Source organism: Stylophora pistillata, chromosome 4 (assembly GCF_964205215.1).
Source record: "Stylophora pistillata chromosome 4, jaStyPist1.2, whole genome shotgun sequence".
Lineage (NCBI taxonomy): Eukaryota > Metazoa > Cnidaria > Anthozoa > Scleractinia > Pocilloporidae > Stylophora > Stylophora pistillata.
In genome coordinates, this window is record NC_142522.1 from 26,028,212 (window position 1) to 26,050,534 (window position 22,323).

At 40.4% G+C, this 22,323-nt stretch overlaps 1 protein-coding gene and 2 pseudogenes across 1 annotated transcript; 1 reads left to right on the top strand and 2 right to left on the bottom strand.

Moving 5' to 3' along the window:
- Positions 1–22,323, bottom strand: part of LOC148733051 (uncharacterized) — a 105,159-nt pseudogene that overhangs the window by 15,026 nt on the left and 67,810 nt on the right.
- LOC111319332 (neurexin-4-like) lies at positions 325–6,988 on the bottom strand. The gene is made up of 4 exons (XM_088757592.1): positions 6,826–6,988; positions 4,790–5,043; positions 4,313–4,424; positions 325–2,276 (listed from the first exon to the last, which is right to left on the bottom strand). Exons 1-4 carry the CDS (start codon positions 6,923–6,925, stop codon positions 1,648–1,650), a joined length of 1,095 nt encoding a protein of 364 aa, XP_088613718.1. The 5' UTR covers positions 6,926–6,988; the 3' UTR covers positions 325–1,647.
- On the top strand, positions 2,283–3,957 carry LOC148733053 (uncharacterized; annotated as a pseudogene).

Sequence of the window (22,323 nt, forward strand, 5' to 3'; positions counted from 1 at the left end):
TTCCCGCGTGCTCCATAACTCGATAGTGCACGCTAAAGCATGAACCAATTGTTAAATATATATATGCATATTCCCTATAGCGTTCTCTATAAATGTCCTAAGCTGCTGACTAGGAGAATTTGTTTAACAATCGAGAACTTCTTTAGTTGGTGGCCTTTTCCTTGATTCTCTTGAGTTTATTGTTTGATTCAAAGGTGATAATGTGAGGAGAAATTAGATTTTAGTCACTCTTAGGGATCATAGGGAATAATAACCTTCAGAACCTTCAGAAATGGCTATCAAAGCTTGGTTACCCAGTTGCTCCCAAGAACTGAGTCAACTGTCTCAAATGGTTTATTATATAGTCATTGTGAGTTACCATGTCCGGAGAGTTTGCTATTTAATCAAGGTGAAAGCCATGATAACCCTCCACACCCAATGAGAAGTTCAGAGTTTGGTTAGTTTTACTCACATTCAATACAAATATCAGTCATTACATTATCAATGCTGCAGTCAGTTTAAACAATGACACCATGTTATAGCTATACAAACCTAACAAGCTGTCTCGCAGGTCAATATCATAGTTAATTTAGAACAGTAACCTTCAGTGATGGGTATAACGGCTTGGCTACCCTGTGGCTCCCAAGATCTGCGTCAGTTGTCTGAGATGATAACTATAGTTTTCTTTGTGTGTTATCATGTCATGAAAGTTTGGCATTTAATGAAGGTAATAGCACCCCCCGCCCCCCTCAAAGCGACGCTGAAAGTTTGATTGGTAAATATTTTTACTCAACTTTTACAAGTGTAAGCAATTACATTATCAATACTGCAGTCAGTGTAAAAGGTACTGGCAAGCTGCCTAGCAAGGCAACATTTTAGCGTAGTCAAGAACTCTTTAAAACGTTGCCAAATTGCGTGTCGTCCTCCGCAATAATTTTAACTTTAATCTACGGTTGTTAAAGTACCAATAGAGTCTAGTGCACTAGATCTAAAAACTGTAATAAGAACAACTGCTAGAGATTTTTCGAAAAACCAACAGCACTGCGTATTTACATACTGGAAGAAATATATTCAATAGCACTAACTTGAGTTGAGTTTTAGTTGTGAGGTGGAGCACGCACAAAAAAAACACTGCACTTCTGCCATATTTGAAGCCGGTTATTAACAAATTATCAAGATATGTTCAGTTACACTCGTAGACGAGTTAATAAGTCAATTATTACCCTTAACAAATAACAAGCATCAACGGTTAGATCGCAGCGTAGTTAGTCTAAATAGAATTAATCGCAATTACATTGGCACTTTTACATTGGCACTCGAAGTTAACAATCTCTTGACAGTTAAGCGATACATCTGTCGTATTTATATTGATTATACAGGCTACCAATCAAACCAGCTTGCGGTAGAATTGGGCCAGCCTGGTTAGATATTGCCGATAAATAAATAAATTACAAAGAACTGAAAAGGGTAGTTTATGTTATTTTTTCATCATCAAATTATCGTTGTGAGACTCCTCGTGAAGTTTTATCACACGAAATTAGTAAAAAAGGATCGTTAAATAAACCTTTCAAAAGCATCACTGACAATGCCTCGCAAATTTTATCTTAATTAAGTTTTCCACTGGATCCGACTGTTAGTATTGGTTAAAAATTCTGTTATTTCATACAATCAGGCGATTCCATAACACTTAAACTTTCCCAAGGTGTGGTAACCCTTCTCATCATTTTTGTCTTGGTCAATATCTGTATCCCCAAACCTCAGCTGCTTAACTGGCAGATGTGTCTTGTTAGTAAGAAAACCACTATCTTCACGCCATACATTGTCATTCATATGACAGTTACAGGAGTGGGGCGTGCGGTTGTCTGGTTTTTTGGCACATGTGTTGTTCATTCCGCATGCGCACATGTGACTTTCAGGTCCTGCCCCACTCCAGTAAGTCATTTTCTCAGAATCACGTGAAACCCAAAAGCCATCTTCCAATGCAGAACCAAGGCACTCGTACTTAATGAACTGCTCGCAAAACTGGGAAACGCTGACGAGACTCACCAGTTGAGAAATGTTCGCGTCTTTGTAATATATATTGCGCGAGTAGTCTCCCGGGGAGGTATTATTGTCTGCCAAAGTCCTTTTTTCGCTGTCGTGACTTATGACAGTCACACCAACTCCGTCTTTGTCACTCATGTCACACATGACGGGGAAAGGCAAGAATCTTCCTTCACCATCAGGATCTATTAGACAGATTCCGCTTTTCGCTTTAGGGTCGAGCTTCTTTAAGTCACTGCAAGATCTTGATAATACTGTGAAAAGAAAGAAAACCTTACGGTTTATGTACTAGTGTGTATTACAAACCTACAGACTCGCATAACTACTTGTTGTATTCGTCTTCGCATCCATCTCACGTTAAGAATTCCATTCCTTTTTCTCAGTTTCTAAGACTTTGTCGTTTATATGGTGATGACTCTGATTTCCACCACAAATCAGAGTCGATGTGCCAGTTTTTCGATAAACGTGGTTACCCTGATTCTGTCGTTCAAACGGGTTACCACCGCGCCCAACTTATTGATCGACATTCAGCACTACAAACGTCACAGAAGGAAGATTCCGACCATATTCCATTCAGTCTCACAATTCACCCTCACAACCCCTCAGTTAAATAAATCATTCTTAAAAACTTTAAATTAGTTCAAAACGATCCAGAGACAAGCATTATCTTTTCGCAGCCTCCGCTCATTTCATTCAAACGCGACAAAAACATAGACAATTTTTTGGTCAGAAGTTCTTTTCAGACTAATGACCAACCAGGCGCTTTTAAATGCGCTCGTGCACGATGCAAAACGTGCCCTTTCACTCCAAACACTGAGAAAATATTGGGACCCAAACGATCAATTAAGATCACCGATCACTTCACGTGCACCTCCGCCAAAGTAATCTATTGCATAACTTGCACTTATTGCAAAAAGATTTACATCGGCGAAACAGGCAGAAGACTAGGTGACCGATTCCGAGAACACTTTCGCGACGTGGAGGGGAATGACAAGGATACATCGAAACCAGTCCCTGGAAATTTTAATTTACCTAACCATTCTAAGCAACACATGGCAATCTGCGGTCTTTCCTTACATTCAGGTAGCACGGAAAGCCGGAAAACTCTTCAACAAAAGCTCATCTTTCAAACCGGCAGTCTAAATCCCACAGGTATCAACGAACGCTTTTCATTCCACTAATTTATTCGTGTTTTTGTCGTTGCCACGTTCCCACCAATGACGTAGCTCCTTTTTCTGCCTTAAAAAGCACACACAACCCACAATTTCCCTATTCGCGCCGACGAAGGGCTAACGCTCGAAACGTCAGCTATTATAATCGTAACGGTGGCCAATTTACTATTTCAACTTTGTTGATATATTCAAATTATTTCGTTACCCCCACCGACGCAGCCCCAAACAGTTTCTTTAGAAACTATCAGCCTTTATTCCTTAGCGTGAGAAGTTCCTTTTTACATGGACGACGGAGTGATCGATTCAGTAACTATCTCGCATTTGTAATGAGGTGTTATCTTTTGTCTCACTGATAAATCACGATTAAGTCACGTTATTACATCGCTCACAGCGGCCGTAGGCAAGATGAGGCGAATCCTTTGTTCTCATTGGCTGCCCGAGCGGGCAATATGGGCCCATCTTGCCTTCCCGGAATTTCCCGCATTGATCCCACGCTAGAAAAAAAATACAACTAGAACTACGTTCGTAATTCTTGGACAATTTCGGCGATGGAAACGCAAAAAGCGGCAGAAGATAGTCAAAATAGTAGAACGGAAACGACTCTCGTGAGTTTGATGTGCTCTAAACACATCCGGGTTTCATTCCCGGCTCTCGAAGTAAACAAGTCATTCTTAATTCTCAACAAAGCGAAATCTATTTGCAATATAGTAAATCTTTTATGAACCGAGCTTGTTCAGTCAAGATGGCTCGGTATTAGCCTCGTTCTTTTTTTGCATTGTTATGGCCTCGATCGACTTCGTCTCGGTCCATAAAAATACAGAAAAAGAACTTGGCTATTATACAACCATCTTGACCTCAAGCTTGGTTAATAAAGCAAATATATAGCCACGCGTCAGTGACAAACCCCAGCCGATTCTATTAGACATGCTTAGCATTTTCAGTTTGATTTCAAGTACCTATGGAGGTTAAAACGACTTTCTTCGTGGTTTTAGCTATGAGAACTTATAGGTAGATGACTTTTTGTGTCCATCAACAAAATTTTCATCTGTTTTGAGAATATATATTGATCAAGGATCAGGGACCACTAGATTTTCAAAATTACAAAATTTTTACAGTACCACTGCAATTTGCTCCAGCATATCCAGGAACACATACACATCGAAACCCTTTGCTGGTGAAACCAACTTGGCAAGTTCCGTTATTGACACAAGGGCTGCTACTACAGGGATTCTGTTCAAAAGAAACAAAAACAACGCACTCATCAAAAAAGGAGAGAACATCTTTCTCAATTATTTATATTCACCACACTAGAATAAATATTTACAAGGAAGCATGATAAACTACGTCGAATTACAATAATGCTAATGGCCCGGCTTATACATGTATAAGGTTGGGTTTCCTCCCAAAAGAACAAAAACTCTTAATAAGGCACAGCTTCGAACAGGACGTGTAAGTATGAGGCAAGATTCAGATCAAGGGGGGAGAAAAAGCAACAAATAATAATGCTGGTCTAAAATTGTAAAGCGCTGAGCAAGTGCACCACTTTGAATTCCTCTCATTCCAAACAAAACTTTAAGTTTAAGCGAAAGATTTACCTCAATCGCCAAGTAGTAAGCATCCACTTCTTCAAAGAAGGTTAGTTCACCTTTATCAACCGTGGCGTTATTCAACTCACAGTTGTACTTTCCTCCGTCTAAAGGTTTCACATTTATGGAGACGCAGTTAGGCTCCATATAACACATCGTGCGACAGCTCCCCTCACTGTGGACCTCACTACTCCTAATCACATGCCCCTTAATTGCCCTATTTGCTATCGGTTCCTCAAACAGGATGATGCGACATTCGTCAGCTGCAAAAAACAAAAAATGCCGAAAAGAAAAAGAACAAAATTAAAGAAATAAATAAATGGAGGTCCCGTCTCCAACAGGGTTTGGGGTAGGAGACGTTAATTTCCCACGCACGAGATTACTTTGTGATGGATGTCCTCCCCTGGGGTGGGATGGGTGGGATTTATAGGGTCGACTGCTCGCATGGTTCGCATATGTTCCGTTCTAGTCCGACCCTACTGCGGTAATGCAGTGAAAATGGTTAGAAAAAAAAAAAAAAAAAAAAAAAAAGAAAGAAAAAGAAAACTTACAGCCAAATTTTTTAAACTATTTTTCGAAACGTCTGTATTAGCCGTTTTTTTTCTTTCCCCTCAAACAAGAGACCATGAATATTTGCAGAAAGTGTTATTCGTAGGTTTAAAATACACCATTGGCATGGATTATAACTCTCAATTTTTAGCCTTGAGTAAACAAACAAAAAAAAGACGAGCCTATTTTAAAAAGAAAATGAAAATTCGCAAAGGATTTCTCGACAACGAGTGAAAATAAGCGAAAGAAACCTTTACTTAATAAAAAAAAATGGCTAATATGGCATTGCTTCCATGTTATGTCCCTACCTGTGCAGCCTCCACAAAAAGGGGAACACGATTCCGGAGAAATTGACAAAAACAGAGACGATTGATGGCTTCTCTCGGTCAAATTTATATAAAGACGCCATTTCAACCTTTTCTAAGGTTGAATCAGTCACAACTGGAAAGCGCCAACGTAAATGAAGGTTTCAACTTCCTTTCCCCATGACTAATGATAACAACTAACAGACTGGCGGACTACGGTTATTGTTTTGGTGAAGCCCCGCAAACACGTCCCTAGAGTCTTCATTTGTTCATTCAAGAAGCAATTTCCGCTTCTAGTGAAGTTTAAATTTTTTAATCATATGCCACTGGGTTATGGACAGATTTCTACACGCCCACACTTAACCTCTTTGGTATTTATCTTCTCACGATCCGCACTAGTTAATGGCTTTCAATTTTGATGCAACTCGAATAAGAGAAGACATGCGTTACGTCACCTCGATGAATTATCAATGAATTCCTGTTTCAAATTTCCTGTCGAGCGCTTAGCTGGAATTTTCCTAAACGGAGTTTAGGAAAGACGAAGGGAGAAAAACATGGATGGCAAAGGTCAGGCATAGAAAAAAAAAGCCACAAGTCGATACAAGGCGAACACAATAATGCATTTCAACCATCGACTTTCAAGTCCATTAATATTTCTAAGCGAAATGAGGGTCTGTTGATGACTGAGATTTTTCGTGAGCTAGTTGCGAGCTGCCTTCGGTAACCTCGATAGAAAAAGACTGTCGCACTACATCTCTGGAGTGTAGTAGGAAGCCCTATCAACCAGTTATGTTAAGTACATACAAGCAGTGAGAGTTAAAAGTTTTGTTTAACTATCATCATCAAACTCTATAAATGTTTTTTTTTTTCACCGAATCGTTTCTCGGAAAATGCTCATGGCAGCTGCGATCTCGGTAATCGAGGGGAAGAGAGGCGAATTTCAATTTAGGAAAATTAGTTCGAAACAAATAATTCTCATCCTTGATGAGCGAAAAAAATAACATTGACCCGGTTAGAATATTGTCCAATTGATGAAAACTGTAATTGTTGTTTTAAGTGAGGCAGATAATCCCTCAAGTCATCACACAAAGGAAGTGTTATTTCTCAGCTCACGCCATAATTAATACCTCATCGCATCCTACAACTACACGGTTTTGAAATTCACTTCTATCAAAATAATTTTAAACTCACCATTGCAAGCAATAACTGATGCTAATCTGATTCCAAGCAAAAAAACAAGGATAACAGGGAAAGTTCTCGCTCCCCTCTTAACATGATCCGTGAAGTTCATTCTTGCGAAAACCACTCGATGGCGGAGGTAAAACTGTTCAAAATACTGCAGCTCCCATCTAGTTTATACTTATCAGACTTTTAAATTATCACTAGTAGTCTAAACAGGATGAAATTACAGTGCAGCAGGTGCAACATTATTGAGATGAAATATTTGAAAACCAGTTGACACTGGATAAATATAAATATTAATATGTGGCTAATTTCGACGATTCCTTTAATTAACTTAAAAACACTCCTATTTCATAGGCGATTTCTACTGAAAAACTAAGTTTTCAGTCAATTAAATTTACATGACTTTGATAATTACGTTAAATTTACGCATCCTTGTTATGAAATTTCTTTGTTTACCCAAAGGCTATTTAGACTCTTAAGACTCGTAAAATAGAAAGTTCTCTAGAATGAATGAGGGTTGACAATTAATAACCAAGGTGGAGATGAATAGACTTAGATAATTCACTAGCCATGAACTGAATAATTTCCTAGCGAGTACATGATAAAGAAAACTGAGGTTACTCAAATTAAAGAGAGAGGCTTCACCGAAACATTTTATTTAAGTAGTGGTAAAGGTAACTTAAAAGGCTTTCAAGCAAACTTTGAAACATTTTTTTAACACGTATCTGTTACAATCCGATAACTGTCAATTGGAGAGGAAAGGAGAGGAATTAAAGCGCATGCACACCTTTAGATGAACAGCAGTATTTGTATGGCAAACGCACACGAGTTAAATGACCATAGCGACGATCTTCTTTTATAAAACACTGAGCGATTTTACAGAAAGTATTACTCATTTCCAACGACGATCAATTGTGAATATTCACCTCTGTTTAGTTTGAAATGCCACGGAAAGACAAATTGTAAGTGACCGTGTTTTGGAGTAAGAGTCTGCTTGTTTGTTTTCTGCAATGGCATATGCAAATCTTCTCTTTCTTCCACTGAAAAAACTGAAGTGAAATGAGGCGCTTTTTTGACTTCTTAGAAAGGAAAATATGTTCGAAACAATCAAACTCACCCCCGATCACCATGGAAAATAACAATGACTTGGTTAAAATCTTTTTCACCTTTCACCAAGTCTGTAATAAAATTGCAATATATTATATGAAGCTGATAATCCTCAAAATCATCATATACAGGCAGTGTTATTTCTCTCAAGCCACGACAGTCTAAATAACTCATCACATCCACAGTTTTTGAATTCCTTGTTACTAGCCGAATTAGTCACCAGCGCAAGTAAAAACTCGATGCTAATCTGATTCCGAGCAAAATACTAAGGATAATAGGGAAAGTTCTCGCACTACCCTTGAAATAATCTGATGAGCTCATTTTCACGCAGACCACTTGGTTGCACCAGTAAAACAGTTCAAAACACTGCACCTCCCAACTAGTTTATACCTGTTAATGATCACTCTCGACAGAACGAACTTAGAGTGCAGCAGGTGAAGACTTGTTTATTGAGTGGAAATGCTTCATAACTAGCTCTAGTAACGACTGGCTGAAAGTCAATATAAAGTAGGTATCTAATTTCGATCTAAGTCATGGAGATTAGTTGAAGTATCCTTTGATGTAGTTTCAAAACACACTGATCCCCTAATATTCATGAGAAATTCAAATTTTCAGAGTCAAACCTGCCAAGTCAATAAACCTTCCGCGTCTTAATTACCTTTTAATTTACGCATCATTGTTACGAAATTTCTTTGTTTACCTAAAGGCTTTTCAGACTCTTTAGACTCATTACAAAGAGAAGTGTTTCTAAAAAAAGGACTACAAATGTCCAAGTTAAACCAAAACAGTGCCACCTACGCACTTCAGTGCCCGTCGCGAACAGGCCTTGCTAATTGACAGAATTTTGAAGAAAAAAAATGATGAAAAAGTTCCTCGCGGCTCAGTAATTACTTTCACTACCAGAATAATCAACTTCCTCTCAGCCTTCAACGCGTCTTAATAAATTGTTTTCGAAAATTTTTGTCTGTTATAAAATTTCTATATAAAATGGCGGAAAGAAACAGTTTTGCTTCAGTTAAGTGCGAGTATTTGGAAAAGGAATCTTCATCCAATATATACGGTCACAGTCTCTTGCATCTTCGCAACGCAGTTTCTTTCATTGTCCCACAGAATTATGGTACCTGTAGATAAGCACTGCGAGAAGCTTATAGATAAAAAACCGCGTCAATCAACTTTCACTTGGTAACTACGAAAGCGGTAGACGTTAGTATTTCACAGCCAAGGTGGTACTATTGAAACATCTAAATTGGACAAAACTGACTGACCACTGAGAGGGCTAATGAGTTAGGTTAAGTAAAATATGTATGGCGCCGGCTGGCGGCCTTAGTTTTGGGCTCTCGCATTACCTGCTTTCAGATACGTAAATACTGTGTCTAACGACACAAAATGTGGATTTAAATCAGTCTAAACTACTTTGGGTTTAGCTGGACTAGGTTTTTTTGGTTCAACGCAGCCAAAATACGCTATTTTTCTCGCGATGTCGATGTCTTCAAGCGATAGTGCTTCGAGCGGCCCGAAACTCAGTCAAGAGCCCAATTACGAAATGGTGCAAACATGGAATGGTGGTGGCTACACTGTCAGAATATGGCTACATGAAAGAATTGTCCGTTGATATGGATGTCCAAGTTACACCTGGACCGATAAGCGCAACTCCTGATCTACAGAATAACCTACAGAGTAGTTTAGGGGGTTATCCTGACCATTCCGTAGAGACCTGGGTCCGAGTCACTCTGATTAATTAGTTATTCATATGGCGTAGGTGCACGAGGGGTTTTAGGGTTAGGGTTTAGGGGTAGGGTTTAGGGTTTAGAAAATTAGTATTCATAATGCGTAGGTTTTTTGCATCTGATTTAAAAAAAAATAACGGTTTTCAAGGTGACTTCCCACAAAAAGGGAACAAAAGAATCCAAGATGGCGAAGGGATTAAGTCAAACACACTGTTTTTTGCATACGTAAATTTATTGTGAAAGTGTAGTCTGATCGTGTGGGTGAGTGTAGTCCTGAGAAGGGCTGTTGTCGGTAAGAGTGACTGACGTTTCGACAACCTGTGCGGAAGTCATCATCAGAGACAAGTGGATGACTGTTGTCAACAAGTGGATGATTGTTGTCTGTTGACAACAGACAACAATGTAATATTTATTGTCACACAACACAGAGAAAAGAGAATGGATCCTATATTACGCGTTTGGGTATCGCTAGTTAGACATACTAATCTAACCGACTAGGACTGTGAGCAGAAGTTGTATTTATAAGAGTCCCAAAAGATTATTTGTCACACAACACGTTCTCATACAAGGTCTTTAGAGCGAACAACTTGAAAATAAGTGACATAGACCAAAAATGAAGGCATCAGTTGACAGTATAACCGATGGTATGTATTTTTTTCTCCTACTTCTTGGTCGTAGGTTTCAATTTCCTCGATATAGGTAGTCACTTGTTTGCGCATGACGCCGAGAACGTGTTTATCGGTTTTTTTTTTGACTATGACTAATAATTCGTTTAATATGGCTCCCGCCCATAGAGGGTTTTCTTCCATGTCTTTGCCCAAGTGTGTTAAAAAAGACTTCTTTACACGACGCCAAAAAACGGTTATCGCACCAAATTAGTGACATGACAAAGTCAGGAGGAGGAGGAGGAATCTTACGAGCATTTGAGGGCCACTGGTTTGTCAGTTTTATACTGTTATGTTTGTTACCCTCTTTAAATAAAGTTGATTATTATTATTATTATTATTATCATTACTATTATTATTATAACGCACTGCTCAATCTGTAAGAGATTTACGATCGTAAGACACAGGGATTGACAAGCTGTCAAAGTGTTCGGGTAGATATAAACCTTGTCGCTATAAACTCTTGGTCAGTATTATAATGTCTGACTCTTACGATTTCTCCTGTGATTGAGGTCAATGCGAATGGTGTGTACTAAAAGAAGAAGAAATAGAGAGAGAAGTGTTTTGGCAGGACAATTTAAAAAGAATAAGAGCACTCTAGAAACCAAAGAGAATAGACGAAATATGAGTGTTTATTATGAATGATACACAGTATCACGCAACTACCCACACCGGTTCTAGGACAATAGAGTATCCACACTTGAAAATTAGAAGGAAATGTATGAGAGATGTAGGAAGGAAACACAAAATAAAAGCGTTGAATAAATCCTGGTTTAGGGTTAAATTACGTAGGCTATAGGAGCGTGTTTTTTCCATAATTTGAAAAAATAAAGGTCATCCGAGATGGTGTAAAACAAAAATAATGAAACCTAAGATGGCGTTTAATCCTCTCTTAGGGAAAATGAGTTCAAGATAAAATGAATATTAAAAAAACGTTCATTTTAGAATAAAATGAAAAGAATTGTGGTGACCAGGATTCGAACCTGGGTGATTGCGCTCACTCACACGACCACACCCCTGACTCTCACCCTAAGCCCAATTCCCTAACCCACTTATTCCCATATTAAAATAAAAATAAAAACCCTAACAGTCAAACATCAGAGTGAGACAAACAATGGAAACAATAAAACGCAAGATGGCGACTCGTACTTCTAATTATAAAAGGGATTTCAAGATGTCATTAGCATTCGTATCGTGTAAAAAAAATATCGAGAATAATAGAAGTTTGTTTCCGCCTAAACCTTATGATGGGATGTGAATAATTCATCCTACTCTAATAAAATGAAAATAGTTGGGATGGTGATCACTCAGTTCATGAGTATTCAAAATTCTCTGAAAATGAACAGTGGTCCGTTCGAGGTAAAAAAATACGATAGCTTTTTTCTTACCTGACGCGGGATTTTGCTTGTTGGTAAGTGTTCGCTCCTTTCCCTAGTGGTTGGGAGTTTGGTTTGTGGTGTGCTTGTTTTTGGTGAGGTCTAGTATCAGTTAAGTGAGTACCTGCCGGGAGGGAAAACTTGTGATCTTTTCCTCTCGGTCAGGTTTCTCCTTTTTCGCTTTTGGTCGGTGTTTGGTTACCCATCCCTTTGCTTTGTCTTTGGGTTGGGGCCGAACTTCAGGATGATTGTTTCCTTTAGTAGGACAATCGATGTGGACTGCAAGGGGCTCACCGAGGGGATGCTTTTTCCTGAGGCAGTAAAGTTACTCCTCGAGTATTTTGATCATAAGTCTGATCATGTTGTGGAGGCAGTGCAGGCGTGCCCTGGTCGCGTTGCCAGGGTTACTTTTGCAGCTGATGTGGCCAAGCTTTTTTTTGAAGAGTTGGGCGTGGTTAAGTTAGGTGAGGTGGAGTGTAGGGTGGTTACACCTCCTCCTCCCCCACCTCAACTTACCACTGTGGTTCTGTCTTGGTTCCCTTTTGAGGGCTCCAATGAAGCGATACGTACTGCGTTGTCTGCTTTTGGCATCGTCAAGTCTGTCCGTCATCAGTCTTGGTCGGGTAGACCCTCGGTCTTTACTGGGTCTAGAGTTATTCAGATGGTGGTTCAGAAAGTTATTCCACCCTTCATTGGTATTAGAGGTATACGTTGTAGGGTTTGGTACAGGGGGCAACCCCTGCAGTGCACTGTGTGCCGTAAAATAGGCCATAAGGCTGCGAGTTGCCCTTCCAAGGGCAAGTGTTTTAGGTGTTCACAGCAAGGCCATTTTGCTAGAGATTGTAAGGCCACCGTTGATGTACCTACAGTCACAGACGATGTCGAGCCATCCTCTATGCCTGAACAGCCGCCCGCTGACAGTGCTGATGAAGCCTGCTCGCTCTCATCTGAGGCGAGTGAAGATCGCTTCACCTCTTTAAACGAGGGTGAGGAATTACCAAATGATTGTGTACCGGCAACACAGGGTTTTGCTAACCCTGTCTCCGATATGGATGTCGGAGAGACGACCTCTGCTTCTCGGAAGCGTTCAGCCTCCCCGGCTCCCACTTCTGCTAATAACACTGTCAAGAGGACCCAACAGGCCCCACCCACTGATTCTGCTGCTGCAGCCAAGCCTATTGCTGTTACTCCCTCTGAACTTTCCGCTGTTTTTTTAAAGGACCCGTGGCTTAGCACTATTTCATCCGAGGACCGCGTTTTTTTGGCCGAGATTGCTGTGTTACATCACCTGCCTGCTCCTGCTGGTAAAGATATTTCCGTTTGGTACTCTGATTCGAGATATGTTTTTGAACATCGTGAAGTTTCTACTGCCTTTAGGCTTTACCGGTCACTTAAAAAATCTAAAGAACCAAAATAAAATATATAATTAACTTAGGCTTAGAAAGAAAAACTAAAAGAAAAAATTAGTTAAGTTTTGAGTGGGTGTGTTTAATTTCTGGGTGTGTGTGTGTTAATTTTTAAGTGAGGTGGGGTTCGATTCCCCAGCGAGTTTGGCGTCTGGTGACCCTCGTTTTTGGTGGTCCCCTTCCCTAAGGCATTGCACGTAAGCCAGTGGGTTGGGATTAGACATGTAGGTCGGCGGGATTGCACCTCCCTTCATCGGGGCCCGGCCGTCCACCTTAAACATAAAAAAGACGATAGCTTTTTTCTCAATAAAAATGTGTACTTTAGTTCAAATCTTAATTAAAAATAAACTGTAACGTGTGAGTGTGATCAATAGCAGTGACGAAAGTGTTTGACTTTAAATTCTATACAAAATTCCGCAAGTGAGGGGAAAAAAATAACAACGATGCATCGACGCAATGCAATGACAGTAATTCGAAGAGAAATAATTAAATCTCCCGTTTCATACATTAAAAAATTATCAGAAAAAAAATCGAACGAAAAGGGTATTAAAAAACGCAGCACCATGCTCATTAACATTCCCATTTCTCGGGAAAAATGAAACATAGAGCAGACAAACTGGGGGAGAATACAAAATGCCAGCAGGCGTTGTAACCTAGGTAGTCTCATTATTATCTGTCCATCAAATTTTAATAGCAAGTACCTATATACAATCAAGTTTTACACAAAACCTTGATATCTATATGTGATAAAGCGATTGGAAGAATTACAAGGAACATAATCCAAAGACGACTCTATCTCATATGATATGGACTTGCTTTACATGTTACGAAACATGAGTAAAACGTGGAAACATTGCATGTAGGCCGCCTCATACACCCCACAAAAAGTGAACTCGGAAAAGTCAGCAAACAAATTCTCGACAACATCAACTCAAAAATCAGAAAAACAACGAAGCTCAACCAGTGCAAAAATACATCAGCTGTAATTAATTGGTTCACCGACATACCCAGCAAGCAGAAGCATTCGTTCGCCTCGTTCGACATCGACAGCTTATACCCATCCATCACAGAATCTCTTCTCTCTAAAGCAATTTCTTTTGCCAAGAATTAAACCACAATCAGCGACAAAGACATCGAAATAATCATGCACTGCCGGAAATCGCTTTTATTCGACAACGATACCGTCTGGACCAAAAAAAAGCAAAGCAGCCTGTTCGACGTCACCATGGGCAGCTTCGACGGAGCGGAAGTTTGCGAGCTTATCGGGCTTTTCCTGCTGAACAGCCTCGGCAAAAAATACGGCAAGAACAACGTAGGACTCTACAGGGACGACGGGCTGGTGCTTTTAAGAAACACAAGCGGACTACAATCTGAACGCCGGGACCAGAAAGGACATCACACGTGAATTCAAGAAAGAAGGCCTGAACATCTCCATAAGCACATACCTCAAAATCTGCAACTTCCTCGACGTCACCCTAAACCTCGCGGACGGAAGCTACTATCCATGCAGGAAGCCCAGCAACGAAACCCTTTACATCAACACCAATTCCAACCACCCGCCAACAATAATAAAGCAGATACCTGCAGCAATCGGCCGACGAATCTCCTACACCTCCTCAAGCAAAGAACTCTTCAAAAAAACCAAGCCACACTACGAAAGTGCACTCAAACAAAGCGGACACAGCGAAAAGCTAACCTACACCGAACGCAAGAAACCTGAAACTCACAACCGCAAGAGCAGACAAAGAAACATAATTTGGTTTAATCCGCCCTACAGCATGAACGTGCAAACAAACATCGGCAGAGAATTCCTGAACCTCGTCAGCAAGCATTTTCCAAAAAATCACCGGTACAACAAGATTTTCAACAAAAACAGCATAAAAGTTAGTTATAGCTGCACTGACAACCTGCAAACCATAATTAAGAAACACAACAGGAAAATCCTTGAGACAAGCAAGACACCCCCCATAGAAAACAACTGTAACTGCAGGAAAAAAAACGACTGCCCTCTGAAAAACAACTTCAAGCGACGTCTACAACGCCAACGTAACAACTGAAAATGACACAACTGGAAAAAATTACATTGGACTAACGGAAGTAACCTTTGAACAACGCTACACGCAGCACAAACTTTCTTTACGAAAGAGAAACTATTCAAGCAGCACGGAACTATCAAAGTATATCTGGACACTCAAAGACAGCAACACCAACTTCACAATTAACTGGAGTATTTTAGTGACCGCCCCGGCCTACAACAATAAAAACAAGCGGCACCACTTGTGCCTCACAGAGAAACTTTATAAACTGACTTTATGGCACGGTATGTTTTCCATCGATAATAAACCGTCTGACGATCGCAGCGCAAGCTGCGTGAAACTCAGAGTAACGGTGAAACGATCTTCCTGTCATTAATTTATAACCGCTATTGAAACGCTCTGCAACCCGCATCGAGCACTCTTTCACAGCCACGACTTCCCCTAGTCTGTTTATATATATATATATATAGCATTAGCACTGCACTGATGAGGCCCAGAAGGCCGAAACAGTACTGTCTGCAGTTAGTTATATATATATATATATATAACTAACTATATATATATATATATATAGATAGATAGATATAGGAGAAGTAGTGTGGCACACGAGGACGGACAACTTCGAGCGAAGGAAGACATATACTCAATAAAAAGTCTAAAAAGTTTAAACTTTTCAGACTTTTTATTGAGTATATGTCTTCCTTCGCTCGAAGTTGTCCGTCCTCGTGTGCCACACTACTTCTCCTACCATTTATCGAGGTTTGGACAGTGAATCCTTTTGGATCCTTCTGGCGCGGCGTCACTGTTGGCTCTAGGCCTTTTAACTTATTATATATATACATATATATATACATATACATATATATATATATATATATATATATAGAGCAAGTCTTTAGTGGAACTCTCAGGCCAACAAAGGCGCACCGCGCCAGGAGGATCGATAGAGATTCGCAGTCCAAACCACGCAGCAAACACGAACGTAGACAATTTAAAAATTGCGAGGATGGACAACTTCTGACGTCAAAAATTTGAAATTTTAATAAAAAGTGTTTCGGTCCGAGACCTTCTTCAGTTATTTACAACTTTTTAAATAAAAAAAGAGCATTAAATAAGATCGAAGTGCTAATGATTACGTAATTACAGATAACGACTAATGAACTGGTGGTAATAAAAAGATAACAAAAAAACCTAATTACAAAGAAAGCAATGAACAAAATACAAGAAACAAACCCTAAAAACTAAGAGATAAGAATACTAGATATGTTAAAATAAATGGCGTAACCAATTGCAAAGAAGCAATGCGGCAGGCAAAAAAAGGGGAGGCTCACTTTTAACTACAACTGTAAACCGTAACAAAATCTCAAAACAAGGCCTTTGGAGCCCGAAAGGGCAAATTAGCAACAAAATCCCTGGAGGGGCCCTTAAATGATACTAATCATAATAAAATCCCTTGGCAGGGCCTTTGAGCCCAATCCACACCTAATTAAAGGGCCGACAAAATCCAAGAAAAGGGCCTTTAAACGATCAATTAGTAGCGCCTAATATAAGATGGAAAATTAATTGTAGCAAATTCTGCTTTTTCGAATGAAATTCCTTTCTTTTATTTAAACCATGGGGTGCCAAAGACACACACACACACACACACACACACACACACACATATATATATATATATATATTTAAACCATGGGGTGCCAAAGACACACACACACACACACACACACACACACACATATATATATATATATATATATATATATGCCGGGCGAAGCTCCGGGCGAAGCTCATCACCTTAGTTGTGATTTGAGCACTCTCGCATGGCAACGTGTCTGCACTTGGTCCCACAAGTGTAGCGCCCAGGCAATGGTTTATTCCAGAGCTTGGCCCAGTGTCTGCACTGCACTGATGAGACCCACATAGGTCGAAACAGTGTGCACTGTCTGCAGTTATATATATATATATATATATATATATATATATATATATATATATATATATATATTGTGGGAGGAAAAAGACAAGTAAACTACAGGCTTGTAGGGATGAACTTGTAGTTTACTTGTCTTTTTCCTCCCACAATATATACTTCGCTCTACTTCTATGTATTGAGCACTGTTCTACGAAAATCAAGTCACACTTTATATATATATATATATATATATATATATATATAACTAACTGCAGACAGTAATTTTTTTTTTTTTTTTTAAATATAAAAGCCTGGAGACCAGGCGGTTTTATTTCGTCAATTTACAATCCTAATTGATTAAAGTATTCGAATGAAATTATGAGTTACTTAGGTAATTACAGGTCTCAATTTACTAATGATATTTTCTCTTACAGGCGGCACGAACAGCGCACGGGCCATAACAGCCCGGAGTAAGCGCACACCTGTAAGAGGTAACAAAGTTCTACTTAAAAGTTTTCTATTTACTAATTACAAAGAGATTTTTCCGACCACGTGGGGCGCAAACAGCGCGCGGGCCTGTAGCACGGAGTGAGCACCCCTCATGGGCGAGATTTAACAAGTTTTATTATATACAAAGGTTCAGGGGGGAGCAAGAGAGGGGAAGAAGACGGGTTTACCAGCGTCGACCGAACAAAGTACGTTTTTAAGAGACCAAAAATTCCTTAAGGTGTCAGTGTCGTTACTAAGAATTCTGAGTTGGACATCTTTCTTAATTAAGTCCATAATCGCGTTGGAGCTCAAAAGAGAACCTTCGAAGGTAGCTTTATTTCTGGCAAGCCAACACCAATATATGATGGTTGCCTTGAGAAAGTTAGATAAGGATATAGCTGTGGTAGATTGGTCTAGGGAAAAAGGGTAGTAAATAGATGTAGGGGAGATAGAGAAGGGGGAGTCGAGTAGAACACGGAAAAGGGGGGAGAAATGGTCCCAGACTTTCACAACTCTGGGACATCCCAAGAAGCAGTGTTCAATAGTTTCTGTTTTTCCGCAGATCGCGCATTTGTCATTATTGATGTATCCCCAAGACTTCAGGAGATATCTTACGCGGATCATTCTATGGATCAATAGCTAAATTAGATCGTTCTTCTTGTTTTCAATTAGTTTTAGGCGAGACTTGCGCCACACCCAGGCCCCAACGATTGATGGGGCGGTCCATAGCAGACGCCCGAAAACCGGAGCACCGGGGTGCAACGCAGACGGGGTCAAGCAACAAAAGATATAAATTCTTACTGGTGAGTAAATCAGGTAAGGCAACAGTTTTCTGATGCAAGGTACGGAAATTATCTAAACAAAGCCGGTAGTGCAGTAAATGGTTTGAACCCGGGGGTAACATGTGAAGGTGTAGTCTGATCGTCCGGGTGAGTGTAGTCCTGAGAAGGACTGTTGTCGGTGGCAGTGACTGACGTTTCGACAACCTGTGCGGAAGTCATCATCAGAGTCAAGTGAGTGATTGTTGTCAGTAGAATGTTCTTATTCCAGTTCGTGTGAAATGATCGGTTGGTTTTGCCGTGATGTTATTGGCTGTGAGACTCAAGTGACGTAAGTCGTTCGTGATTGGTCTGTTTCGGTCTGTCGGTAAAGCTAGGTTGTTCTTTTTCGGTCGTTTGTGATGTTTATGTCGTGAATGAGTCGTTTGTATGGGGCGGGTAGTTGTTGACATCTGTTTAGGGGAGTCTGTTCTAAGTTAGTAAACCAGCTTTCCAGAGTCAGTCGTTGAAAATAGTCAGTGCTGTAGGTTAGGCATTGCGCAGAGTCCCAGTCAATGTTGTGGTTGGTAAGTCGATGGTGTTCAGCAATGTGATTGCTGACATCACCTTTCCTCGTCGCCCGTCTGTGTTCAGTCAGTCTTGTTGTGAGGTTTCTGCCAGTCTCACCGATGTAGGAGACAGGCAGAAACCGACAGACCGAAACAGACCAATCACGAACGACTTACGTCACTTGAGTCTCACAGCCAATAACATCACGGCAAAACCAACCGATCATTTCACACGAACTGGAATAAGAACATTCTACTGACAACAATCACTCACTTGACTCTGATGATGACTTCCGCACAGGTTGTCGAAACGTCAGTCACTGCCACCGACAACAGTCCTTCTCAGGACTACACTCACCCGGACGATCAGACTACACCTTCAAAGCCGGTAGTAATTGGAAGGAAGGAAGGAAGAGGGACCAGAATTGGTGGGAAAAGAAAAACGGGGATCTAGAATAGTTAGCTTATGTCCTAAAAAATATCGAGCTAGGTAATGCCATTTGGATGTGCCAAAGTCATCTCTTAAACTGGAAAAAACAGAAAGGCGCAGGCTAGCGCACTTAGCTTTAAAATTAACGACGTTGAGGCCCCCAGATGATGGGGGCGCACAACAGCGATCGCGACTAACATTTTCCACTTTTCCTTTCCAGATAAAAGGCCAAATGATGGACTTAAAGCTATCGTGCACCCAACGGGGAGGGGGGATGACGTGCCATAAATGGCTTGCGCCTAAAGTATTTACAATTAGGGTCCTACCGATAAAAGACAGGTCTCTTTGTTTCCAAAGATTTAGAACCGAACTTAGTTTGTCTAATTTGGCCCGCCAATTGTCGTCGTCGACATTGACGAGGCCGTTTGAGAAGTAAACACCAAGCACTCTCATTTTATTGACCCATTTGAGGCCATAGGGAGATTCAATTCTAGCTCGCCATTTTCCTAACCACATTGCTTCAGATTTGGACGTGTTCAGTTTAGCGCCAGATCCTTGTTCAAATTTTGATACGACTCGGAGAAGTGAAGAAAGAGATCTTTCGGATTTTAAGAGGCAAGTAGCATCGTCAGCGTACTGGGATATTTTATATTGAAGGCCCCCTGCTCCGGGGAGCAGGAAACCTTCAATATCTTTACAATTACGGATTTGCGTTGATAATACTTCTGAAACTAGCACATAAAGGAGAGGAGATAATGGGCATCCCTGTCTCACCCCTCTTCTTAAGTGGACGGGGGGGGGGGGGGAGGACAGGGAGCCATTAACAATGATTCTAGAGAAGGCTTTAGAATAAAATAGTTCGACCCACCCACAAAAGGAGGGACCGAAACCAAATTTACGCAATACTCTCATCATGAATTCGTGGTCAACTCGGTCAAAAGCTTTTTCTTGATCTAAGGAAATGAGAATACCTTGTTCATAAGTTTTGTCAATCATGTCAAGGGCATCATGAGGTAAGGCCAAATTTGAGAAGATAGTGCGGCCGACCACGCCGCACGTTTGGTCTGAATGCACGATGGAGTTCATGACTTTTTTCAATCGTTCAGTGATGATTTTAGATGCTAACTTGTAGTCAGTGTTTAACAAGGAAATCGGGCGCCAATTTTTTGCAAGGCGTCGATCATCTTTTTTGTGGATGAGTCGTAGGAGGCCCTCGTCCTGGCTATCCGCGAGGGAGCCAGCAAGAAAGGCGCCGTTCAAAACTGAAAGGAGAGATTCGCTCAAATCATTCCAAAAACACGAATAAAATTCTGTTGGGAGACCATCAGAGCCGGGTGACTTGCCGGTCTGAAGACGTTCCAATGCAGTAAGTAATTCTTTATCAGAAAAAGGGCCTTCACATGGATTGCGCTCATAATCAGTCAGTGAAAATTCGAGGTCGTCAATTATTTCAGTTTGAATTCGCATATCAAGAGGATCTTTGGCGAATAAATTCTTGTAGAAATTGGTTAAAATTCTTTCAAGATCATTTTGAGAATTTCTGAGAACACCGTTCTCGTCAAAAAAGATTCAAAACTATTCATGTCAGCTCGTTTTTTCGCCAGACGGAAGAAATAGCGTGTTGGTTTCTCGCCTTCTTCAAACCATTGTGCTCGGGAGCGGACTTTAGCTCCTTCGGCTTCTTTCGAGATTAGAGAGGACAATTGGCTTTCCAAGTCGCTAATTACACCTGGGTTATTTAGGCGATTAGAATGTAAAGCGTTTTTAGCTCGGGTTAATTGCTTAGTAATTAGGATTCTTTTGGCATTTGCTGTTCTCTGTTTACGGGTACAGTATGAAATACTTGTTTTGCGGATTTCAATTTTTAGAGCATCCCACCATTCGCGAAGGAAGGCGAATTCGGGGATTTTAAACTTAAAGTTGTTAATCGATTTTGACATAATGTTTTTAAATTCTACATCTGAGAGTAAAGAGCTGTTGAACTTCCAAATTCCAGGACCGTGATTAGAAGGGTTAGTCATTAGTTCGATTTTTACAAAGTCATGATCGGATAGGTCGTATACGCATGGAAGAATATTACATTTCGTTACTAGGGTTAAGCCTTTAGCGACGAGAAAGCGGTCAATTCTAAATGCCTGGGTATGGTCTTTGTTAGACCAGGTGAAAGTTACTTTTCGCGGGTTGTTTTTGCGCCAAATGTCTGTAAGTGAGAAGTCAGCACAAAGGGATCGGAGAAGTTTTTGATCAGACAATGGGATGGCGGAACAATTTAATTTATCTAGGACATTGTCTACACAATTAAAGTCTCCCCCGATCACAAGATCCCCTTGGGGGAGAAAGTAATTGTGCAGACAAGAGAAAAAACCTTTGCGATCCGAAATAGCATTGGGAGAGTAAATGTTTACTAAATTTAGTTTAGAGTTATAGTAGTCAATGAGTAAGCTCAATATCCTTCCGTCAGAATCGGTCAAAAAACGAATAATTCTGCCTGGGAAGTTTAAAGAAAAAAGGATGGCAACACCGGCAGACCTGCCAGTCCCGAAGGACCACAGACATTTGCCGCGCCAGAGTGTTTCGAATTCCTCCGCTTGTTTTTTTCATGAGACATGTGTTTCTTGTAAAAAGATTATGTCACAGTTTGAATAATTTAATTCTTGAATAATTTTCCTACTTTTTCTAGAAGACCCGAGTCCTCGCACATTTAAATAAATTATTTTAAGCTTACTCATCGAGTTTGGTTAATAAATAAATAAGCAAATTAATAGATAAATTAATATCTGTACCGCCTTCTCCTGACTCTTTCCCATCCGTCGTCGCTATCAGTATCTGAATAATCGCGGCGAGAAGATCTGTCTCGGTCATCGCACTTGCGATAGCGGTCACGGTCGCCTCTTCTCTCTTCTCTTCGATCATTCTTTCGGTCATCTCGCCGATCGTTCCCTCGCTCATCTCGCCGTTCATCCCCTCGCTCGTCTCGCCGTTCATCCCTTCGCTCATCCCGCCGTTCATCCCTTCGCTCGTCTTTTCTT

Excerpts from the sequence above, each read along its gene's own strand:
- LOC111319332 (XM_088757592.1), bottom strand. The coding sequence starts at position 6,925 with ATGAACTTCACGGATCATGTTAAGAGGGGAGCGAGAACTTTCCCTGTT. Across the intron at positions 5,044-6,825 it reads ATCAGTTATTGCTTGCAATG|CTGACGAATGTCGCATCATC; the intron begins GTGAGTTTAAAA and ends TGTTTTTTGCAG. Across the intron at positions 2,277-4,312 it reads TGCTGGAGCAAATTGCAGTG|TATTATCAAGATCTTGCAGT; the intron begins GTACTGTAAAAA and ends TTCTTTTCACAG.